The sequence below is a fragment of the Myotis yumanensis genome, unplaced genomic scaffold (genome assembly GCF_028538775.1).
Source record: "Myotis yumanensis isolate MYYU_CA2020_CCGP unplaced genomic scaffold, mMyoYum1.0.hap1 SCAF_1, whole genome shotgun sequence".
Taxonomy (NCBI): domain Eukaryota; kingdom Metazoa; phylum Chordata; class Mammalia; order Chiroptera; family Vespertilionidae; genus Myotis; species Myotis yumanensis.
The window spans coordinates 65,656,235-65,681,913 of record NW_027223752.1 but is presented as its reverse complement, the minus strand read 5'-3'; the positions used below and the strand labels follow the sequence as shown (position 1 = coordinate 65,681,913).

Sequence of the window (25,679 nt, the reverse complement as noted above, 5' to 3'; positions counted from 1 at the left end):
AAGAGTTGGCCTGAGACATAAGAAAAATGCTTTATCTTCTAAAATTATAGCAAAAGAGGTGAAAATTGATGATGAAATGTGTGGCTTTGTAAGAGTGCAGTGATAAGTTGAGGAGGATTGTACACAGTAGTCTCAATTTTTTTTTGAAGTTGAAGCAATTTCTCTAGTTTTCCAGTTTTTATCCAGTGACATTTGGTCTCCAGAGTATAGGAGGATCCAGGTTTTGTTGGGTAGGTCCAGCAGAAAGGAAAAGCCTGTGAGGGATTTGAGAGCGCAGGTGCCTGATCGGTCCAGATTCTATTTGTTATTTCACTAATGTCACCATCATAGCAGAAGGAAACAGGAGTGGATTCGGTGAATTTTCTGATGCAACCATTCTGGTGTGTTGTAAGGGAGGAGAAGAAAGCAGAAGAAACTAGAAATCAAGAGTTTGTATAGGGTAAAGAACCACTATCTGATATGTATACTCTGATTATATACAAAAGCTTTAAAAATATTGAGAATAGAGTTCATCCTATGCAAAATATGTTTTTGGTATCTTCAGCCTTCCTTTTTTATGCCCCTTCCTCTTTTTATGGACCTTTTACATTTACAGACTAGAAACACTAATTTCCCCCTCAGCATTCATGATTAATTTATACATTCCTTTCTAGTTGAACTTAATATCCTAGTGGCAACAATAGCTAACATTTTGAGTATTTGCTATGTGCCATGTATTATGTTTCATGTCCACATATATTACAACATTTATTACCCCAACTGTCCTCTGAAGAAAAGTATGATCATTGACCTCATCTTACAACTAATGAAACTGAGGCTTACCCAAGATTCACAAGGCTGGTAGTCAGTAGAGCTGAGATTCAAACACATGTCTGTTTGAAGCACTATTCTACCTTTTAAAAAGGAAAGTCAGAGAGGACAATGACTTACATAATGAAAGGCAATGGTAAAATCTGAGATACGGAAATGGAACAAGGGTATTTCCACCTATTCCTTCAAAACCCAACATAGGGACTGCTTGGCTGTGGTAAGATAGACATGATGTTGAGGACAATTATAAGAACCTAATCTTAAGAGACCTGCTGTGTTGCTAAATTTCTCTATTTACTTTAATTTTGTCTGGTTTTTGTGCTATAATATTTTACCATCTAAACAATGAGAATACAAAATATGATTGTATTTACATTACATATTTGCTTTATATGTGATGTTGATCTTTTCAAGCTGAAAGATGTGATGTAGCTAAAAAAATATGGCTCCCACCCTTCACTGCTCCATCCCCCAAAATGCACCATCAATTTAGTTCTATAAAGCAACAGGGAAGCTCATTCTGTAAGTAGTATTTCTGAAAGAATCCTGGCAATGAACTGAGTCCCCTTTTAATTTCCCAAGGGAAGTAAATGATTTATATCAACTTTGATGTTTGAAATATTTCTGCTTCTTAGTCAAGAAAGGGAAAATACAGTTGGATGCTAATAAAATAATTAGAAGTGCCAATTATCTAGGGTAAAAAAACAACAACATTACACAAATACTACATGAAGAACATGCAGAAAACAGCAGCATAATGATAGAAATTAACTTTACGCCACATTTCCATGCATTGTTTTGAAGTTTATGTAATTTACGACACAACCCTCATATTAGATTTTGAATTGGAAGAAATAAGCTTGTGTTTCATTATATTATACTGTAATATAAGGCTTAATAAGAGCCTGATAAATCTTAAGTATTGCATTATGCTATGTTAATGATTATCATCATAGATTTTCCAACACAGGCACCAAGGTGTCATCACACATTATAATTTAAAGGAAATATTAGCAATTCTGAGTGCCCATATACTGTAGTTAATAAAGCAGTGAATAGAAATCAGCTTTATAGGTAATTTGCCAGCTAATGACAATTATTTCTATACCGTGTCACAGGCTTATGTGAAGAGCATAACTTTTTGTATAAATAAGATCGATGCTCATAACACTCTCACTTACGTACTGCAGCAACTCATCCAATACTGGTGGCTGATAGTGTCTCTTAATAAATTAATTTATTGCCCAACAACACAAAAAAACACAGTATTTCATGTTGTTCACTTCCCAGGGGTATTCAGCCAGTTTGCCAACTTCAACAAAGAGTCTATATTATTCTGGTAGGAACTAAAGTGATGACATGTGATTTGCAATATATTGCGGTCAAGTGTTCCATGTAAGAGCTGCACGATTTATGACCATCTCAGAGCTCGGGGATTCTTCTGTGTCTGAGGAAGTGGCTTAGGAAAATAAAGACAGATGGCAGTGTAGTAAATAATTGCTTGATTGGAAGGTGACCACTGCAGGATTGCTTCCTGCCTTCAGTTCAACTAGACTTCGCTGGGCTATGGCTCATTGATTCATGCGAGCATTTACAGCTTTGAGTTGATTGACCAAGGAAAGAAGCATAATTGAATAATTAATAAAGAAAAAGGATGCTGTGAAATGGGAGGGATGCCATTCCTCAGGAGGTTCCCCTGCTCTCCCTTCTGTTGTGAGATAATTGATTACTCTCTCTCCTGAAGATTCAAAGGGAACTGTAATGAGTAGACTCTTGCCCAGGGGTCCTCAAACTTTTTAAACAGGGGGCCAGTTCACTGTCCCTCAGACCGTTGGAGGGCCGGACTATAGTTTAAAAAAAAAAACTATGAACAAATTCCTATGCACACTGCACATATCTTATTTTGAAGTAAAAAAACAAAACGGGAACAAATATAATATTTGTATTTGCATGTGGCCCGCGGGCCGTAGTTTGAGGACCCATTGCCTGTTTTTAAAAGACTTATTAAAAAATAAAAGACTGAGGATAGAACAGTGGAAGCAATCTTGGCAACGAAATTGAATTTCAAAATATGGTTACTCCAGTTGGTTACCACACAATCCTATATAATAAAAGCCTAATATGCTAAGTGCCTGACCGTTGGTTCCATTCGACCAGTTGCTATGACACACACTGACCACCAGGGGGCAGATGCTCTGACTGGTAGCTTAGCTTGCTGCTGGAGTCTGGCAAATGGGGACTGGGCAAAATGGGCCAGACACACCCTACACCAGTGGTTCTCAACCTTCCTAATGCCGCGACCCTTTAATACAGTTCCTCATGTTGTGGTGCCCCCCAATTTCATTGTTACAAATTGAACATAATTAAAGCATAGTGATTAATCACAAAAACAATATGTAATTATATATGCTTTTTCTGATGGTCTTAGGCGACCCCTGTAAAAGGGTCGTTTGACCCCCAAAGGGGTTGCGACCCACAGGTTGAGAACCGCTGCCATAAATGAATCCGTGCACCGGATGGTTTTGGCCTGATCCCTGCAGGCCAGTCCGAGGGACCCCACCAGTGCACGAATCTAGTCAATTTATAAAGCACTTGAAAATAGAGTAACTACTATTCAAGTGATTTGGCGTGTGCATGAAGATGCAGCTCAGGATTCACTCTCTGTTTTTACTATGAGAAATGTTTGGGGCTATGTTTGAACAATTGGTTAGAAACCCGCTCAACTGAGAGACCCTAAAGCCTAAGCTTTTTCATACAACCTCAGGGATTCTCTTCATCTTGGAATGGGAGTAGGGCAGGATTTTACTCTCTCTCTCTCTCTCCTTCTCTCTCTCTCTCTCTCTCTCTCTCTCTCTCTCTCTCGTATTGTTGCTTTCTGAGATGATGGAGTATGGAATTATCTAACATGGAAGATTAAAGTTCCCACCTAATCCCACCTATACTACCTTCTGTCATAGTCCACCAACCTCTGTTTCCATACCTCTGTATACAGCATTCATTTCACTTCTTTCAAACACTGTCTTTTGTACCTGTCCCTTACACACCGGTTATATGCCCCCATCCCTGGCAACTATCCACTTATTTTTCTCCTGTTATAGAGAAAATACTTTCAAATGGTTTGAACTGTATTAACAGCACTGACCTGTTCTCTTTTTTTTTTTTTTTTCAGCAAACTATTCTTGAGTACTCGTGTTGGTGGGAGGCACTAGCAGAGAGGCGTGGGCTCAACTAAGAATGTGAGAGGAAGTATGTGAAGTAGAAACATAGGGTCTGGAATCTGACAGACCTGGGTTCAAATCCCAGCTTGACCCTTTTTGGCTGTGTGACCTTAGTCAAATTACTCGTCCTCTCTGTGTTTCACTTCACATTTTCCAATTGGAATAATTATAGTACCTACCTTACAGGTTTATTATTTTGCATTAAAATATATGATGGCTTCCAAGTGTTTGGCATTGTACCTGGCAATGAACTCTCAATAAGTGGCGGTAATAAAATAGAACCTAAGCTACCCTCCAGGAGTTTGCAGTGTAATGGGGTAAAATACACGTGTATCTTAAAACTACATTCTGTGCCCCACAGTGATAGTTACTGGAAAAAAAAGAGATTGAAACAAGAGTATTATAGAAATGTAGAGCATTATGTAAATTTCTCTGATTCGGAAATTTGTGGATGGTTTCTTTAAAAAAAAACAACTGCAGATTGGTTATTCCTTCAACAGGCAGTCAAGCACATCGTTGAAGAAGGATGGTAAAGAATTGAGAGCAGAAGGCCTGGGTCACCAGTTGTGCAACCTTGGACAGATCACTTGAACTGTCTGAACCCAAGTTTTCTTTACATTAAAGTGGGGAAACTATTACCAGCTCTGCCTGCATCCCAGTACTGGTGTTGGGATCAAATAAGATACTGTGTGGAAAGGGCTTTGTGAACCCGGAAGGTCACAAAGGGAGTCGTGATGGTGGTGGTGGTGGCAGTGATGCAATGAATCATTTTCATTGTCAGCCTCGTGGACATCAGTTTATATCTATCCGTTCACTCTACCTTGGCTCACCCACCTTGTGCCTAATGGTCAGCTAGCCAGCACTCCTGTTGAAAGAAATGTGTTGACAAAGTCTGCTCTTGATTTCTTATGCAAACAGAGGCAAGCAGTAAACCCGATAGACAGGTCAGAACAGAGCATCAAACATCACTGTTCCTTAGTGCTGAAATGAGAGAGGGAGGGAGGGCACAGAAGGGGGCCTTAGGTGACCTGCAAAGTGAATAATTAAGAATGAACTCTAATAAGAACTTGCAAAATCTCGGTGCCTATTCCAGATGGCCACGCGAGCAGATTGTAGCCTTTAGAATAGACTTTGTCTCCACCGTCTTTGAGGGAACTGCTGAATCTGCCTCATTCAAACCAAGTCTGGTTTTGTCTCTCAGGCTGGGAGTTTGCAGTGTGCTCTGTCCAGGATGGGCTGTGTACATACCTTCAAGCAAATTGTTGGAGCAGCTCCTGGTGCACTCAGCCAGCTGACTCTGTTACAGAGGAGGATTTATCTTCTCTTCTCCTTTGTCCAAACTAGAGGACAAAGAACATGGCAACTAGTGGCTAATCACGGGGTGCGCTGGGGCCAGCCAAAAAAAGGAGAGCAAAGGAACCCCTCCCCACTGTCCTTGCAGTCGCCCCCAAAGAAACTCATCTCCCAGCTGACTACAAAGAGCAGTGACTCCACAGCTGCCCCTGCAGCGCCCCAAAAATGTGCATGAGAACTGGGGGGGAAAGGCTGTCACCCAGGCCAGGATGCGGCCGATTTGCTACTCTGGGAAGCCTGCCATATGTACCTGTACCGTTAGGGTCCTCCTTTTACAATTGAGGGACTATAATTTGAGGAATTAACTTGCATTATACCATGTGCCTGAGTGTTCCGGTTCACCTGAGGATAGGGGTTGGGGGTTAATAAGACAATTCTGAAATAATAGTAATGAGCCAAAAGCAAATGGTCTTCAAAGTTGGAAGCATGCAGGGTTTGGAATCAAGCAGACCTCTTTGTGGTTGAACCCTGTCACTTGCTGGGTGAGATCATACAAGTGACTCAACCTTTCTGAGCCTCACTTTCTTCATCTACAAAATGAGAATAATCATAGTAACTAGCTCAGAGCTGTTGCTGAGGAATAACATGCAGCACAGTCCCCAGCACCTAGAGAGTGTGTGATAAACAGTAACTGCTAGAATAAACCCCGGGCTTTCCAAAATACTCACTTTACTTGGCATGACTGAGCCCATTTCCAGGAGTTGCATAAATACTCAGCCTAGAGAATGCACAGGCTGCTTTGTTCTTTAAGGAGCTCCAAAGCCCAGTGCAAGAACTGTTGTTTATTCTTTTTGCAGTGCTAGGGAAAGGGGAAGGTTACAATTTTCCATTTCACAGATAGAGAATCAGAGGCGTAGAGAAAATCAATGACGTGCTTCATGTCACATAAAGCCAGCAGCAGAGCCATAATCGGTCACGACCTCCCCGTGCAATGCAGCCTGCGTTCACCTTTCAAAAGTCAGGGGTAAGCAACTCCTGTCTGAGCTTTAATACCATCAGTCTAATTTCCCAGATTTTCTATAGCTGCTGGTCTTGAGAACCTTTGAAGCTTTGGGGAAATCACATGGGTGATTTGACCTTAAATCTCATGCCACTGGCAAAAGATTAATTGCTAAGACCTGGAAAGGGGCCAGACAATTCCGTGCAGCTGAATAACAGCACCGTCTAGGGATGTGCCTGTCCTGACAGATTTAGTTAGTGCATAATTGATAAATCCAGAGTTTGTATAGCTTCGCTTCCCAGATAGATAAGGCAACAGCCTCCGAGGGCTGACATTTACAGAAGTCCTAGCAGTGTTGCCTATCATTGGATCTCAGTTTTCTGCTCGCTGTCTCGGAACATTGCTCATTTCCTACGGCTGTGTTCTCAGCAGACAAGAAGATGAGGGGGTCTGAAAAAAGGGCCACCTTGCTCGCTGTGAGCGAAAAGCCCATCACTCCTTAGCACTGCCATCTTACTGCTTTTGAAGTCTTTACTTACCTGATCCAACGCAGGCTGAGGTCAGAGAATGATGCAATGCATTACATGGCAGCTAGGAATTTTTCGTCACAATTAGGATCCAAAAAAGATAAAAGGCAGCCGGTCACAACATCCAAATTTGGATAGTGGACCTAAACCACGGGCAGGAAATTCTGCACAGCCCGACTCTTACTGCAGACTCGAGTGTCCTGAGACCCTTTTTAGTAATGTGAGTTCAGAGAGGCCCAAGACATCGCAGCTTTCACTTCTTTCGCTTTGGTCACTCCAGAAAGTGTTCTGCTCGTCGGGAAGAACTGTTGGTGGATCCTGTTCACTGTCATTTGTATTCAGAGCCTGTAAAGTTAATTATAAGATTTGGTTATCTTTCTTGATTCTTGCTCTCTAGTTTTATGTTTCAGTTCAGGAGGCATTGTTGTGTGCCTGCTATACAGTATACCCAGTATACTTCTGCAATTTTGTCACTTCCACTGTAAAATATCTGACGCAGTAACTCAGGTCAGGAAATAAGTGGCTTTCGGTGTATAAGATCTTATGTCCAGTGGGTCTGGCTTTTGGTTTTTGCCAGAAGTGAATAAAGATGCCCTTAAAAAAAAAAACCTAGTGACTTCACATATTATAATTAACACAGAGCTATTTTCTGGGTAGTTATTATTTTCTGAGTATAATTTACTGACATACATTTCTTTTTAATAATCATTCAGAAAAAAAATCATACAATAATCATGTTATTGCACATGTTCCATGTTTAATATGAAAGTAGTATAGAAGAGTGTTCGTACAAACGTTCTCTCTCTGCGTTTAGTAAGCAGTTGTGTCTTCTCTCATCAGATGAACTGGAGAAATTAGAGCAGGAGAGGCTGGCCTTGGAAGCCACGATCAAAGACAATGAAAGTGAAGAAGGAGGTGGAGGCATCCGAGGCTTGTTTAAAAAAGCGGGCAAGTTGAACATCACTAAGCCAACATCTAAGAAAGGTAAGTACTGTTGCATTTATAAGAAATATTACAAGGTGAACCCCCCCTACAGACTTCAGTACCTGCAGGGGTGAGAAGTCAGCATCTAAAATGTTGGAGGCCTTGACTAAGAACTAAAGACATTTTTTCAAGAAGGTCGTATGGGTGAAAAGTAGAAGTTATTGTCATTTATCAATAATGCCAAGCCCTTTGAACTATCTTACTGTAAAAACTTTCTTTCAAAATTATATGTGGTGAGGGAGCAGATTGAGTGCCATAAAACAGAAATTTCTTAGTTAAGATGAAAAAGGGTTAAAATTTACAAACCAGTACCCAACCTCACCGCACACACACACACACACACACACACACACAGACACACACACCCCTTGCAGACATTTCAGGTGTTTGAATGAGAGATCCAGCTAGAATTCCAATTTCAGAAAAGCATCTTTGTCACAGACCAGAATTCTGGACTTGAACTTTATTGATACTAATTACTTGTAGATTTTGGCTGAGCAGTGCGCTTATATCTGAATATCAGGTATACGCCCCAGGAACAGAGGGCCAGAAAATGAGAAATCTTGCTATAAATTTCATAAACAGGTGAACTACACATCTGATTTTTTATTTTTTGAAAATTGCTCTTTCCGTAAACACCGCAGTTCAAGGTTAATGAGGTCCACAGCGACCTCTGCTGGTAGAAAATTAGAATGTTAACATTTATTTCTGTCATGCACAAAAAATCCCATCGTTATTGAAGTCATTCACTGGTGTTTTAACTGAGATTTAGCCGGCTTCTGGATTAGGCTGGCAGAATCCAGCCTTCTGAAGAGGCTATCTTCTAACCTGGAAAGGGTTTGGTTTTGTTTCCTTGTTTTTCTACTATATCCCAAGGATAAAATTTTATATATGCCTTCAAATACTAGAGGTACCCTTGGGTACCTGAACTATTGCATGGGCTATTAAGAGAGCCAAATATGTATTGTCGCTCTTATATATACCCATTTTCTAGGAAAATGATGTGTTTCAAGATTAAGTGAGTGGTATATCAGGACTTCAAGGGTGTAAATATTAGAATAAGACCCTCTGGATGCTAACTACTATCTTCTTTTCCTTTCCAAATATTTGGTTTATTCACGAGAAGAGTTACCTATCCACCGAATCTGCTCCATTCAATAGTAGAGTCTTGCAAAGCAATGGAAGATTCAACGTCATAGCCCAATACTATTCAGGAGCTGAGAGGGAGCAGGGAAGCATTAATGTACTTACTAAGAAAAGGGGACTTGTTATTATTCTGGAACCTGTTTCTGCATCACAATACTTTCGGCAAAAATGTGCTCCTCTGAAAGTCAACATGTCTCATTGTTTGGAAAAGCAGAATAATATTATGTTTTGTACTCAACACCTAAAATTTCAGACACAGCTCTCATGTAGGCCCCTTCACTGCTCTGGGCTTTTGTTGGTTAACAACTCTTTGAGTTCTAGATCAAGACCAACTCTGCCTCCAGGTGCTCATACTTGAGTCCTCTGGATGCTTTGATATACATGTAAGTGGGGGCAGAATTTGGCCCATTCCGTAAATGCATTTACTTTCTCCCTCAGCAGTCCCAGGGAGATAAAAACAATTTAAGATAATTGCTTCAGAATGGACAGGCCCAAACATGAAAACAGCAAAAGGCAGAACAAAGGATCTTTAGAACCCCTTAGATCAGAGAGGAAGCTCTGAGCGGCTGTCGGCTCTTCTCTAAGCACCGCAGTGACACCATCTCTTTGAAATAAGCAATACAGTCGCAGCTATGAAAGACATGGAAATAAGAAATAATATATACAGTGTAACAAAGAAACCCCTGCTGGCAAAACGAAACAAGGGTCCGCTTCAACCACTGGCCTAGTTCCCTAGAACACTTTCATTGTGTCCATGTTAGATTGGAAATTGCATTAAAATTTTTTAAGTATTTTATATGCACCCTTAACTATAGCTCAAGTAAAGGAATTTTCTCTTCCCATATTTCCTGGCTTTTTCATCTCATTCACAGAAATTCAAATAGCTCAGATGGCTTCATCTTAGCTTCACAGATCCTTGAAAAGAAAGCAGAGGAGTAAAGCAGGCTGGCATTCGAACCGAAGGGTCATACTAGGTCAAGGTGCACATTATCCCTGGCTGCCTTGACAATCCAGGCATTCATGGAATTTACACCCAAACTGCACTCAAGTGAATGCATAGCCTAATGAAGGAATACTTCTAATTCACTTGCTTATTTCCAGAAAACTTGATCATCCCATGTTTTACTTTCAAGTACATCTGACAGTATGATTAATTTGAGTCATATCTGACTTTTGGAAAAATCAAGATTTTTCTTTTCAGGTAATTTAGCGTTGTTATATGTCTAAGTAATAATTTCACTCTGAGACCAATTACTAAGGACCTGAAAATAATCCACAATGAAAAGTATAACCATAAAACTGATATCAAACATTTTTGAACTACTGAAGGTGATATATATTACTGTGGGATTCGACCTTTATCTCCCCTTTTCAGAGAAAAGAGCTCATTATTTACCTATAAGTATAAAAAACAGGAATGCATGACCCCTCCTCTGTTTTCCTGAATAGATTTATTGGAACATTGTTTTGTTTCTTTCCTCAAAAGTCTAATGGATATACTACTTTCTCTTTCATTACAGACAGCAGCATTAATACCATCCAGTCCATGCACGTGGGGGAGTTCAACCAGAAGCTGGTGGAAGCCAGCGCCCAATTTAAGAAGAAGCAAGGAAAGGGCACAATTGATGTCTGGTGGTTGTTTGATGATGGAGGTAAAATTTTCTGGAATGTACACTAGGGAGCAGAATTTCTGTGTTGATAAATTTAACAAACAGCATGGGGAGGTATCTGAAAAAGATACGAGTTAAAGAATAACATTTCTGTGTTCTCCTAAGACTTTAAATGATTTAGGAGCTGTGGATGTGGGAATGAAAAAAGAGGGAAAGCCATTAATTTCCTTTCAGCTGGATATACTCATCTTTTCTGTCATAATTTACTCTTTTTTTTTTCAGGGCTAACACTCCTTATCCCCTATATCTTGACTCTCAGAAAAAAATGGAAAGACTGTAAATTAAGAATTTATGTCGGAGGGAAGGTTAACCGCATTGAAGAAGAAAAAATTGCGTAAGTAACTTATCACTTGTGTGTGAGAACATTTTGGATGCTTGTTGTTCCAATACTTTAATTTATAAGAAGTGTACGTGCCTTTTGAGGTAGAACCAATATAAAGACAAAGCCTCCATGATAGGCCTCACGGTAACTTGGTTTTCTGGTCAATAAATTATCTGTGCAAGTTTTCTAATCACTGTCTTCAAGTCCATTTATCCCCTGCCACAAGTGCTTTCAAAAAGGAGCCTTGTCTCAGTCTTCAATGACAGTGTCATTATCTATACTAACAAAAGGGTAATATGCTAATTAGACCAGATAGACTGGACGTCCTCTGGACAAAGCCACCGCAGAGGCTGTGCAGGCCAAGGGCAAGGCAGTAACAGCGGGGTGATGAGGGCGGCGCCTTCCCCTGATCAGCCTGGTTGCCTCCTTCAGAGGGAGGCCAGACTGTGGGGAGCGGGCCTAAGCCGTCAGTAGGACATCCCCTGAGGGCTCCTAGACTGTGAGGGGGCAGGCTGGGCTGAGGGACCCCTCCCCCCACTGCATGAATTTTCATGCACCGGGCCTCTAGTCTTGTATAATGTTCAATGTTCTGACTAGTAAGTGTATCCCAGAAAGGAAGCGCCTGAGGAATTTGGGTCCAATAGCTTCTTCTGGGAGACTTGAACTTGTCCATTCCCAGTAGTCACTCTAGCACAGCTCACTTCAAAGATAACTGAGAGATGGCACCTGGTCCTCCTCCCAGCCCTTCAACCTCTGAGCTGCAGCACTTGGTCACAGTCACTATATTCATATCTGGGTCTCATTTGTAGGTTAAGAAACCTTCCAATTAAAAGCACAGTATTAGTCTGTATCTTTATTAATTTACTCATGAAGCACTGATGGGTAGTTGTGAGGACAGCAAGCGTGCGGAGAATGTGGTGCAACCGAAGGTCTCTGGAGTAAACCTGAGGTGGGACTTTGAGCAGCCCTCAGTCCCTCGGGGCATGTCCAAATCCTGAGCCCTCCCTGGAACCTACTCCCAGAAATCACAAAGTCATGATGGGCTCTTACTCAGTGATGTTTTTATATTTTCTCCCCCTTCTTAGGAGATTTGTGTATTTATTTTCTCTTAAAGAGGGCCGTAATAAACTGGAAACAAATATGATGTCTATAACGATTATATTTTCTTAAATCCTCCAGTGTCTTATTGGGACAACTGATAAAAGTTGAAACTGGTTAGTGGGTTAGATGATAGTATGGTATCAATGTTAAATTTCCTGATTTCAAAAATTATACTATCTATAAGAGAATGTCTTTGGTAGGTAGGTGGGCAGGTAGGTAGAAAGCAAGAAAGCAGGAAAAGAAAGAAAAGAAAAGAAGAAAAAGGGAGAGAGAGAGAGAGAGAGAGAGAGAGAGAGAGAGAGAGAGAGAAAGGAAGGAAGGAAGAGAGAGAGAAAGAAAAAAAAGAAAGGGAGAGAGGGAGGGAGGAAGGGAGGGAGGGAGGAAAGGGGGAAAGAGGAAGAAAGAAAGAGAAAAAGGAAGGTGTAGATATAGGCACATATAAAGAGAGAAAAGGAGAATAATAAATCAAATGGGGCAGATCATAAACAACTGATGAATCTGGGATTTCTTTGCACTATCCCTGCAATTTTTCTATAACTTTCAAATTATATAAAAATGTACACTTGCCAGGGGGTAAAACCTCCAATATATAAAAATATATTGTCAAATGATGGTTGTTGGCATCAATTCAATGCCAGTAGGAATCCCAAATTTGGGGTGCGGTGAAGAAGGAAACTTGATTCAGTGCAAACAGCTCCTTTGTGATACAGCACAACTGCCAGGAACAGCTCGGCTGTGCAATAGCTCAGTAGTGTTACAGCTCAACTCTGAAGCAGCACAGCTGTGGAACAGCATGGTTGTGAGATGGCCTTGGGGTGAGGTGGCCCTGGGGTGAGGAGGCTCTGCTGCACCTCCACCTGCACCTGTGCTGACCTGTTCTATGCCAGTCTGCTCTTCCTGCTGGGCTTTGCCCTGCTCCAGTGAGACTTCAGTGTTTCAGCTCTAGCTGGGAAAAGGCACTCTCTGTCTTGGGTGGATAGGGACAGTGCACTCTCCAAGCCAGAGCAGAGAGGACTGTTATACTAGTAGAGAGAAGTTCCCACCCCTGGTCCCCGACTGGTCTGTCCTCATGCAAATGAGTACTCCAAATCCTCATAGTTTGATTGGTCCAAAAAGCACAGCTTTGATTGGTCTGAATGGAGCTGCTCTAATAGGTCAGTGAAGATGCTATAGCTATGCAGCTCTGATTAGACTGAGAAAGCATCAGTCCTACTGGTTGAAATACAATTCCAATAATTTCTTCATAAGGGCCGGCTCAGATGGCAGGAACACAGTGCAGGCAGGCAGTTCCGTGCAGGAAGCAGGGAGTTCAGGGCAGGCAGTTCCGTGCAGGAAGCAGGGAGTTCAGGGCAGGCTTCTCCCTAAAGTGCCCTTTGTGGGAGAGGGCCCTGCTTAGAAATCACCGCTCAGCTCTGCTTTTACATTTGAGCCACTGTTCGCCACCAGGAGCCCTTCTTGGTAGGTATCTCTTTTCTTAGCGTCCACAATATAATTACCAATTTGTCAGTAAACTCCAAAAATTAACAGCAAAATAAAAGGCAATAAATATTAAAACTTGTCTGGTTTTCAAAGGATAATGACACTTGGAGAGCCCTACATTATTTTCCCTGAAACATAAATGCAAAACTGGGTTTGCTATTTCCAGAGACTACACATACAGGAATTTCTCTTTGCCTTCCATGGAATAGCTTGGTCCACACTTCCTATATTCATCAAGTACAATCATGAAAATCAAACACTAACCAAAGCCTTTTCTGAAAACTAAGTGGAAATAAAACATGATCGCTTAAACACAAAACTCTTTGATTGAAAAGTAGCTAAATATGGCATGACAACGTGTGTTTTTTTATTTTATTTTCAGAATGGCTTCCCTTCTGAGCAAATTTAGGATAAAATTTGCGGAGATCCATGTTATTGGTGACATCAACATGAAGCCAAACAAAGAAAGGTATGAAGCATGTAACAAGGTCCATTTTTAAAATCTGTGCTACTCTCTCATTTTTATTTATTGCAGTGACTTCCTGATAGTTTTTATTTTTAAAAGCGACTTCAAATAATCACGAGATAGCACTATCAAGTACATTCTAATGGAAGGAAAAGTTGTGTGGTGAAGATGAGCTTGAGAGGGAGGATTGTAGAACACAGTTTAGTTGGCATTGTAGAATTGCCCTTCCTGTTCTTGGTGTCTGTGGTGGCAAGATTAGCAGGAAGTACATGCTGAGAGGATTCTAACCTGAGCAGTCAGGGCGAGGGTTCATTATTTAACGTTACTGGTGAGGCATCCGGCTGGAGAGCTTCAGTGGAGAAGATGTGGAAGCAGCTTGTGTCTTCTTGGCACAATGGTAGTACCGGCCCTCCGTGGCCATTTGAGCTTTTAGGCACTAAGGATTCAACACTTCGAGCCTCTGAGGGCCCAAAGGCGTTCTTTAAAACTATCTGAAGCCTGGCAAGGAAATGTATTGGCTCCAAAATTTTAAAACGACAAAATAGAAATAAGTGTTTAAATGTCTTCAAAACATGAGATCATTTTATCCCTCTTTGGTTGTTGAATTTGTCATGTCCATGATACTTAAAAACAATTTGTAGGTTAGATCTTCACAGGAGTTCCCAGAGATGCAAGAAGATTATCTGTAAATTATAGCTGACTGTAAGTTCAGTGAACTACTTAGAGTGATAAGTTAGCAATTATGTTTTTGATTGTATGCAGTTCAAAGTCATGTTTATTATTGCATCTGGGTGTGATTTTATATGTTTGATTTGGTGTGGAATGAGCCTCCCAGGGTTAGAGTAGAGAGAGTCACAAAGGTCTCAGTGTGTCTCAGGTCCTCACCTGCCGGTTAGACCTCTTCTCCTTTCTGTTGACCATCATTTCTCCTTCCTGTTCTTGCTGGGTTGCCGTTCACATTCCTCAAGTCTTCATCCTCTTCCTTATTTTGATTGTTATCCTATATGAGCTTAATATCTGAAAATCATCCAAATTTAGGATGCATTATTTACTGAACAACCCGCTTGAACTTCATGCTGTTTGAGGGTATTCATGATTCCTCCAAAGCTCTGAGGTCACTTAAGATGGCTTTACTAAACACCTTAACTATGTTAGCTATAATCGACAGAGTCAACCTGGATTGTTCCTATGCAATATTTCCTCACATCATATATACCAATAATGCATTCCTATATTTCTATAGTTATAACTACTTAGGAAAAATTAAAAACACATATGTAATTTTCCTTTGTAAGTGGAATTAATATTTTGATATGAACTGGGTTTTCATGCAATAAACTCTGGTAGCCTTCCACATTGCACTTGAAGAATTTTAATTCCTAAGTCATTGCTCTTGGCATTTGCAGTGATGTGATCAAATGAGCTCATGTATGGCTCTAACTGGTGGAAATGCATTCTCCTTCATAACACAGAAGGTCCAATAGTCCCTAGTATGTGCCCCTTAGGAGCACGCCAGAACCTGACAGAGCTCTGCAAGTACAGGGCCATTTACTATTGTCTAGAGGGTAGTCACAGTGTATCCTACTGACTTTGGATATTCTATAAACCCTGGGTACAAATTAGTCATCTACTTATAGCTGAATTTTTCTTGTTGTTGCTTGTATTTTCAACAGCTAAGTAAGGACGGTCTGTTCTTATTGATTAACTTATTCCTATATCTTTGCCTCTTTACCCATCAACATGGTTTTCTCTACCCAAGTCCTTGTTTCCTTCCCTTCCTTTCATGCTAGTCTCTGCCATGGTCATCCCCTCATACCCATCATTTCTGTCCTGTCACCGAGAATGTTGATGAACCCCTTCCACTAACCATACCTCTTCATTCTTTGATTGCCCAGAATAGTCAAGACACTCTTCATCTTACTATACCCCTGACCTTTGTGCCATGGTTTCCACTTTCAGGGATTAAACTCTATGAACTGTAGTAAGAAGCAGAGACCCAGGCATTGTTGCTTTGTTCCTGGTATTTAAATTTGATTTTAGACACCATTTTCATTGGATGTTTCTTATATAGCCTCTTCATCCTGCAATGAAGAGATTATTTCCCTTTCTCAGGAAAAAATGAATTTGTTTTCACAATCTTGGCTATTTTTTTCTTGATATTTCAAAGTGTTGAGGAAGATAGGGGAGAGGGGGTCATTCTTACTGGAATGAAAGAACTTTTGCAGTAATGTGCCCTCATACTAAGAAGAGATGTGCTGGAAGCGCCCTCTTCCTCTCTTCAGACTTGGCTCTAAGTGATGCCATATTACTTTAGAGAGCAGTCACATACCTGGTGTTGGCAATGACTGTTCCAATATTTGAATGTAAATTTTAGAACAAAGAATAGTAATTCAGTAAATCTTACATGTGGCCACTGGTAGCACATCTGGCACTTTTGTGTTCATTTAAAAAGGCAACTCCTTGGTTCAATTAGAGAAAGAGAACTCTTTCTCTGGGCTGGTGCAGCCCTGGGCCCAGGGCCCAAAGCCTAAAGCACTCAATTCCAGCTCCCATCTGGGCCTTCTTGGCTGGGCAGTCCTTATCCACCAATAACAACTATCTCCTGATCACTGTTTTTTTTGTGTGTTTGGTCACAGGATACCAAAAATAGTTTGTCAGCAATTTCCATGTTGGAGGCTGATGTTAAATGCCCTTAAATTGTGTTTAATGAATCTTTCAACTACCCATAAAACATCAGTAAGTCTTGATGGAGACATTTTATCATAGAAACATTATCTATAATATGATAGAACAAGGGTGAGAGGGAGTACAAAAGCAAATTTAATGAGAAAGTAATTGAGCCAGGAAAAATGGAAAAGCTCTCATGATTGGATTTCATTTTTTATTGTATAGACTGAATTAAAAGTCATAGGCCAAAAAGACAACAATTTTTATCTAGAAATCAAAGAGAAACTAGAAGCAATTAATTAGATAATTTAAAGATGCTAGAGTGGTCATAAAAAACAGCTATGTACAGTAATTGGAAAGAAGAAATCTTATATGAATTAAGGCAAAATTGTACACAATTAAAAAAAATTTTAAACTTTGTTATTATGAAGAACAAGATGGGGAAGGCAGGGGCAGCTAGAAGTTAATTTTAATTGAATTAATTCTCATTTATTTTTAATAGTATGTAATGCTTGGCCTACTCTACAGTTGATTAAAAAATAGAAGAAAATTACATTTAATAAAAATCAAAATAGAAATCTTGAGCTAGTTTTGGATCACCTAGCTAGGAGATAGAAAATTACTAGCTGGTTTGGCTCAGTGGATTAGAGTGTCGGCCTGCGGACTGAAGGGTCCCTGGTTCAATTCCGGTCAAGGGCACGTACCTCAGTTGCAGGCTCCTCCCTGGCCCAGGTCCTGGTTGGGGCCCTTGCAGGAGGCAACCAATTGATGTGTTTCTCTCACATCAATGTTTCTGTCTTTCCCTCTCTCTTCCATTCTCCCTAAAAGTCAATGGAAAAATATCTTCGGGTGAGGATTAAAAAAAAAACAAGAAAGAAAATTACCAGCTCAAGGGCGAACCTTAGGGTAAAGAAATCAAAGATGAACATAGGCCAAGAGCAGTAAGGGCTCAGAGAAAACAACTGGGCAAATACAACCCCATGATAACCTTCTGTGTCACTTTAGCATGTTTCAATTGCATGTAAAAAAATAGTGACTTAAGTAATAGAAATTATGTTCAGTCAAACATCACTGAAAAATCCAAGTGTATTTTGGCTTTCAGACAAATCTTGATCTGGATGGTAAATTTTGCAGCCAAGGACTAATTCTCTTTCATTCTCTCTACTGTACCTTCCATTATGAAACCATCAGTCAAATTTGATTTTGCTAATAAAAATAAGATGACTGCCCATGGCAACCAGGACTACATATTTGCTAATTTGTGTCAGTGAGAAAGTTTGTGTCTTCTCCAGTCATTGAATTCAGGTCATAGGCACCACTTAGGGTGTACCAATCTAAGTCACTGCACCAGTTGCCATGGTCAAGTGGAATGCTAGGTCCTCGTCCATCAGGCATGGCTGGGTTATGTTTCCATGCTGACCAACCACTCTGGCAGAAGGAATAGGAGAATTGTGCTGACTGGCTGATGCTGAGGATGGAGTCATTCCCACCAGACTATAATGGGGAAGCATAGTATAAATGCTGAGGAGACAGCCAGCAACCTTCATTCCACCTTCTATTTCTTAGGAAACTATTTTTGAACTGGTCTTTCTGCACCTGGGCTAAGATGCAAAGAAAACTCTTATCCTGATCAAAATAGGTGTATGGGGAGCTTAAACAGAGAGCCTCTCAGTGGCTAACCTCAGTCCTGTGGCTGTGCAGTAAATGAATGCCTTGATTTTACAGGAATTGCACACTTTTCATAGCACTTTCACCCAAATTGTCACACTGACCCTCATACCAATCCTCATGCCAGCTCTGAGCAGCCATCGCCCTTTTATAGCCAGGTTACCCATGTCGAGGAGGACAGTGGAAAAGCTGGAGAGAGAACCCAGGTTCTTCTCTCCTAGGCCAGCACCTTTGCACTGATTACCACCAAAGATCTCTGAAAGCCAAGCACTGTTGGAACGAACTGCAAGTAGAAGTATTGTGTGGTCGAAAGAATAACAGGGCATATCAATTTTCTTCCTTCCTTGTCATTGCCTCCCATTCTAAATAAGCCAACTTGTCAGAAACCTACTGCTTTAAGTATCTTTCCAATCCTCAACAAAGGCACACCGCTAGGCATACATACTCCTTTGTAACCTGTGCACTTTGATCTGAGAATCCCAAATCACCCCAACTGAGGAGATCATTGAACTCATGGCTTCATATTTTAATTTCTTAGCCTAACAAATGGCACATTGAATCTAATTATCACTTATTCCAAAGTTACTAAATTATAAGTAAGCTATTTTTATAAAACAGAAGAAAAGTATATTTGAGATCATCTTAGAGTTGCATATCAAAGACAACTACTCTCATAAATTAATAAGCTTTGTTTTGCTCTATCATTTTAAAAACTAGATCTTATGAAATTGTTATGAAAGACAAGAGAGATTTTTCAGCAATTTTTTAAATGTTCCACAGTGCTGACTTACTACTAGTTTTCTACTAGATGATTTCTTCTTAATTACCCTAAAATGGCCTCCGGTTTTTAGACATTAAAATATTATTGATTTTTGTTCTTTCTTTTGACATGCACCTGAACAATAGTCATTTGAAAAGCTCAGGCAACAACAGCAGAAAGACAAAGGCTGCATGATCTGCAGCCGACATTCAAATAGTTCTATAGCCATGAAACCTGTGGGAGCCCTTGCTTTCCTCCCACCTGTCCAGAGCCTCCTGCCGGCCACAAGTGGGAGTTGCCAGGTGGACCGAAGATGAGGAGGGCAGCCCTACCCAAATCCCAAGGAACCTAGTTTATCTCCTGCGTTAATTCATGCAGGTCTTCCATGGAATCTGTAAAATAAGCTGATGGAAACTCATTTACGGGCTAAAGTGTATACATAACAACGGTGTCTTTGGCTATACTACGTAGAAAATGTACTTGCAGAATAGTTACTATCTATGTGTTTGTGTGCTTACGCTGAGGATCTAAGACCTAAAAGGTTAACAAGGCCTCAAACCTGTTAAGGCCTTTCCTTGGATAGGGAGGCAGTACTATAGTCACAGTTTTACTCACAGCATGTCCCTGGCAAAGATAACTCTTAAAAGATTTGCATGACATGCAGCTCTGATCTGCAGCCAGCAGAGCCAGTCAAACCTAGAGTATCTGTGAAATAATGCGTTAGCTTCCCACCATGAGGCCTCCTTTATACTTCCCATTTCAGCTGGAAAGTCTTTGAAGAGATGATAGAACCATACCGTCTCCATGAAAGCTGCAAAGATTTAACAACTGCTGAGAAATTAAAGAGAGAAACTCCATGGAAAATCACAGATGCAGAACTGGAAGCAATCAAGGAAAAGGTAGACTTGTCTTCCCTAATTTCGACTTTGCTCTCTAACTGTCCGAAAAAGAAAACAGTGGTTGATTTAAAGATCAAGAAGTAATATATCTGTTATAGGATTTCATTATTTAAGATCCAGGGCTCCTGTGTTTTTCAAGTGCTTTTCAATTATATTACCAGATGTGAGGATTTAGAAAACTTTATTCATTTAATATAAAATCAATTCCTTTTAAAGAAATGCAGGTGATTGGTAGATATTTTGAAATCTCTCAAGTTTAATTTTATAGGAGACAGACCCATCAGTCTAAGATAATTTAAGTCAATATGTATGCAAAGTAGATAAAGATAGACACACAATTTGACCAATAACAAAGAATTTTAACCTGATAAAAGATAGCGATGAAAACTAGCATAGGGACCTGAGAAAACATGAAATTTGTATAAGGAAGCTGAAAGTTGGATCAGACACACATTATAGGATGGGTGTAAAATGCTGAGCTTTTCTAGAAAACCCCACAAGACGGGAGTTACCCCCATCTGGCCTACAATGAGTGGAGTCATGATGATGAGAAGATGAAAAGGGCAGGGACATAGAATAAAGTAGAATAATTGGCATTTGAATTGATTGGACATTCAAGGGAAAGGAATACACGGACCTCTAAACTACAAAATGTAAATAAGCTACATTAGGAGCTGAAGTTGGAACAAATTAGAGCAAGAGATAGTAAAAACCTTTCAAATTTAGTAGAAAACTTATTGAGCTAAGAATCACAAACTTTGTGTGTAATAAACTGCCCAATTCTAACAAGGACTTTTCATATAATTGAGCAAATCGCATATCTGGAATCACATTTCTGAAACCAGTGAAAGATAATAACAATATATATTATTACTCTTATCACTGCAAAATAGTTCATTGTAATTATTTTCCCAAGTTAGTCTTTTGGTGATTTTTTAGTTGAAACCAGTTCCATATACTGACAAAATGTCCAAAGAGCTTAAAGAAAGGTAGATTAATATTTAATCTATAGTCTTAAAATATCAAATTGGTATCAAGATTAGGTTAGTTTTCTTCCTGTTTTATTCTAGTCCCAGAACTGGTCACTCACTTTTTACTGTTATCCATGTGCTGTGCTTGGTTCCCCGCCTTAGAGTTTAATAAGCCACTATAGCACCAGGACAGTCTGGTTTTATACTTTATATTTCTAAAGTTTCTCATGAGTTTTTAAAACACAGTACATTTCCAAACCTGAATGAAATAACTGTAATATTTTTTTAAAGTGAGGTTTTTCTACTTGCCCATAATTTGAGGTAAGAAGAGAAATTCTTATTCATAATTCTGGGAAAACAGCCCTCAACAAAATCTGAATGTTGTCCACAGAGTTACCGCCAAGTTCGACTGAATGAACTCTTACAGGAGCACTCGAGAGCTGCTAACCTCATCGTCCTGTAAGTATCATTGCAGACATTTAAGAACGTTACAGAGAAATGTTCAGTGAATGGGTTAATCAATTTAAAAGCTCATGCCTATTTAGGTGCCAAGTTAAAAAAAAAAAAAAGGAACATGTGGGATTTTAGACAGTGAAGGCAAATAAATGCCACCCTAAAACCTAGAAAACTGGGCCCCCGGGGCTTTAGAAGGCCCCACTTGCTCTAAGGGCCAGGGCAGTGCCACCTAGAACCCGGGCTGCCCCTCCAGGCCTGCTTCAGGATGAGCTTCATGCCAACCAACAAGGCTCACGGGCCCCTTCGCTGGGTAGGTGCTCCTGAGGTGTGGTGTCCACTGCATGTTCACAAGCCTCCTTGCCATGTAGGGTGAGACCCTTCACCCCACAAATTTTAGGGGAGCACCTGCTGTGAAAATATTAGTGTTCGTTTACCGAAAGATTGATAGCTACATATGAAGATCTCCAACTGTTTCACATTGATAGCTCATGAACTGGCTCGTATGTACAAAGATAGTATATCTTCAAGCAAGATCTAGCCTGGAGGCCTATCCATCAAAGATATAAAATGGTCTCCTGAACTGAGTGGTTTAATAGCTGGTTTCTAAGGTTTCTCCCAAATATAAGAGCTTTAAGCTACTGAGAAAAATTATTACTGCCAAAAAAAGGGGGAGATGTATTGGTTGATCATGTTTTCTATTTAAAGAGGAGCGAAATTTTATAGTTGTGTTTTGTCTCTACAATGCCTAAGTCTACTGTTCTGCTTTATAGCTATGTGTATTACCTGAGAAATACATTGGTATAATATCTATATTCAAAATAATTTCAGTGCCTTCATTTTGGGGAGGAGAGGTATAAAAGTTTCAGGACACTGCTTATTAAATAGCTCAGACAACTAGGATGCTACTGTCTGTAGTAACTATCACCTTTGTTTTCTGTTTTTCTTCCCTGCTGTCAGGAGCCTTCCGGTGGCCAGAAAAGGATCTATATCAGATTGGCTGTACATGGCTTGGTTGGAAATCCTCACAAAGAACCTCCCTCCCATCTTACTAGTCAGAGGAAACCACAAAAATGTCCTGACATTTTACTCCTAAAACATGAAAAATTAGAACACGTTTTTACTTAATGCATGGATAATTAAAGACCAGTCCAGTACTTGATAGTGTAAATCTGATCTGTGGTTATGCAAACCTCTGAAGTCTATACCACAGAATTCTACATAAACTTTGTCACTATTTTTTTTGTTAGTAATGGGAACTATTTTCTATCAGCTTAAGGGCAGTGTCAGAGCTAATGGTACACCTTTTAAAAAAACCACATCTTTTTCATTGCTGATGATAAACAAGAAAATTAAGCAAATCCATGCTGGCTTATGCTCATGAAAACCAGCAACCTGATTGTCAGCTTCTCCAGGCAGACCTAATCTTTTGTTTGCTTCTAGGCCCCCATAGAGCCTTCAGCCCCACAGCAGGTTCTCATTAAATGCTTATTGACAGGCTGGTAGAGTAACAGGGGTGGTTATCAAAGGAAAAGACCGACGGGCAGGAAACGTGATTATGCTTGCCCTTCTGAGAGGCTTATACCTACAAAGAAGATTTGAAAATCAATACCTGAAAACTTTAAGAAGTACTTGAGTCTACAAAATGTTTAAAGCAGTTACCTAAATAAGGTTATTTAATGTAACACAGATTATATACTTAGAATGATCTGAGCGATCATTGATAACATACGGGCTTCAATTTGCTGCTGACTGAAATGTATATTAGCTGGATTAGAAGGCAGCACATATTCTAATTAAATGAAATATACTCCATTCTTAATATAGAAACTTTAATTTTTCTTCCTATTAAATATTTTCAAATTTCCACCATAGTATTACTTTGCATATTTTTCTAATTAAGTGGTTAGCACAGATGAAATCTTCATAGATGTCTAGCAATTGAAAACCAGGCACCACAAATTTTCAGACATTATAAAGAAATATATCCTGAATCATTTACTTAGTTACTTTATATAGTGATTGTATGGATTTAAAAGAGCAATTAAAATGTGAAGTGGAGAAGCTTGCAAAATTTGAAATACATAAGTACTGATTTTTTTTCCATTTCCCATTTTTTCCATTCCTATAATACATAATCACATTGAAAAACCAATGAAATTTTATTTTCTGATGCATGCCTTGATTTTTTTCCTGACATGTTTTGACTTCTCATTCTGATAAAATGTAAGGGAAACAATAAAAGCACTGAAATAAAAGCACTGAAATTCGTTTGCTTTGGCCTTGGTCGTGTGTTTATTTCTCAGTCACCAAGATCACAGCGCAATGGTGTAGCAGATGTGGGCCTGAAAATTTCCATCATCTGCCTCATCTGAAAGCTGTCTAAACCTGGGATTTGAGATTAGGACTTTCGGCCTCCGCTGAGAAAGATGACCAGGGAGACAAGAGTCAGAGAAGCTTCGGCAGCAGGCTATCCCCATTCCTAGTGTGGGAGCATTGACTTAGCTCGGCCCTGGATTAGACCCTCTCTTTTGAGCCCCTGCACCCGAAACCCAATGACTAGCTGTGACCAGGGGCAGGTGCACCCAGCTTCCTCTGGGCCTGACATTCTCTGAAACACTTTGGAGGGTCTCTGGGAAAGGTGAGAAGTATTGACTTCTGTAACCGCAGAGTCTGGCTCTTGTTTCTTTGAGAGGCTGTTTCAGTTTGGGTTCCCTGGGAAACAGACTCTGAGAGAGAGTTTACTGTGGAGCAAGTTTACCAAGGAGTGTCCTTGGGATCCACACCCACAGACAAGAGGGGGAGGAAGCAGGAAGGGTAGAGGAAAAGGTGAGCTGTGATGCAGACCCAAGGGCAGTCTCAGCTGACCCACCGGATGCTCTGGAGACAGAAGATCCCTTCAAAGCAGTCCCAAGCAGGGCTGAGAGGGCCAGGCCTTTATTCCCCCTCACTGCGCAGTCATTGGATGTGGCCTGCCAGGCAGGGGTGTGAACTTGGGTGAGGCAGTTCTCTGCAGCTGCGGGATCCCTGGGGGCCTGAGAGCGGAAGTCTCCCAGCTGCTGGGGCACTGAGTTCTTCATTAAACAAGGTCTGGGTGGGACATCACCATGCCAACCAAAGGGGCCATATAAAGTAGTGGTTAAACAACACACACACACACACACACACACACACACACACACACAGAAACCTTCCGACTGGCCTCACCACTTATTAGTGGTTTTACCTTAAACTAGTTACTTATTTCTGGGGGCTACTGGCAAGAGAGTGACTAAAGTCCCTTGTTAACAAAGGAGAAAACATGGACTGAGAGAAAGAGGTGGGTGGCAGTAAGGGACTGATGGTTTTAAGATGAAGAGCAGCTGCGTTGGGAATAGGTTAGAGAGGCAACATTTTGAAAGAATGGGGCTGTGGCCAGGTGCCAGCATATTTTGTAGCCCTCAGGGTCCTGCCCTTGTCCTTTGTTTCACCCCAACTCTATTAACCCAACCAGCCCTCATCTTTCTGTCCACACTCATCTTTCTAAGCAATGATGTGCATTGATGTCCGACTTTCTCTGTCCTCTCATCATGCTTACATTTCTCATCAGCGTCCCCCACAATAACTTTTCAAAATCTTCACCATCCCTACGACCTATCCATGTACACAGAGACATAAAATTTTCCTACACTAATAGGACCATACTGGAAGCATTGTCTTACAAGTTCTCCTAATACTCAATACTAGGAATCTTTTCATGGAAGCTTTAAAAAAACCTGTAGACCCTTGGAGACCTCCAAAGGCCTGGTAAGTTAGAATCTCTGGGAGAGGGACTGAGATCTCCAAGATTTTGAAACTCTTGCTCCAAGCAGTCTCTCCCATTCCAGGGACTTGACTGCCACCACATGCTGATATCTCCCAAATTTCTATGTCTAACCCAGATCTGCCCTAAGTCTCATGTACAAATATTCAATCACTGATTTTCATTGTGTTTCTCTTTGTATGTCCTGCAGATATCCTAAATGCAGGATGACCAGACTTCTGTTAAAAAAAAAAACAACCAAAAAACTCAAACTACACCACTGGAACAAAGGCATCTAATTCTCTTTCTCTGTTGTCTATCTGGTCCCCCCTGAAATGACCAAAGAAACATATAAGTAGGAAAAATCAATGTCACAGTAGGAGACTAAACAAGGATGCCATCCATATGGTAATATTTTAAAAAACTGTTTACTTGGCAAATAATGAAGGAAGCTATAAAAGTCA

General features: G+C 40.3%; 1 protein-coding gene across 2 annotated transcripts in view; it reads left to right on the top strand.

Annotated features, from left to right (window-relative positions):
• Positions 1-23,710, top strand: part of SLC12A1 (solute carrier family 12 member 1) — an 86,451-nt gene extending 62,741 nt beyond the window's left edge. For both annotated transcript variants that reach the window (XM_070423402.1, XM_070423397.1), the window contains exons 21-27: positions 7,689-7,832; positions 10,499-10,630; positions 10,871-10,982; positions 13,933-14,019; positions 19,875-20,010; positions 21,373-21,440; positions 22,395-23,710. In XM_070423402.1, the coding sequence (XP_070279503.1) occupies positions 7,689-7,832; positions 10,499-10,630; positions 10,871-10,982; positions 13,933-14,019; positions 19,875-20,010; positions 21,373-21,440; positions 22,395-22,530 (815 nt within the window). In that variant the 3' untranslated portion in view covers positions 22,531-23,710. The remainder of the gene's footprint in view (positions 1-7,688; positions 7,833-10,498; positions 10,631-10,870; positions 10,983-13,932; positions 14,020-19,874; positions 20,011-21,372; positions 21,441-22,394) is intronic.
• Positions 23,711-25,679: the final 1,969 nt, after the last annotated feature.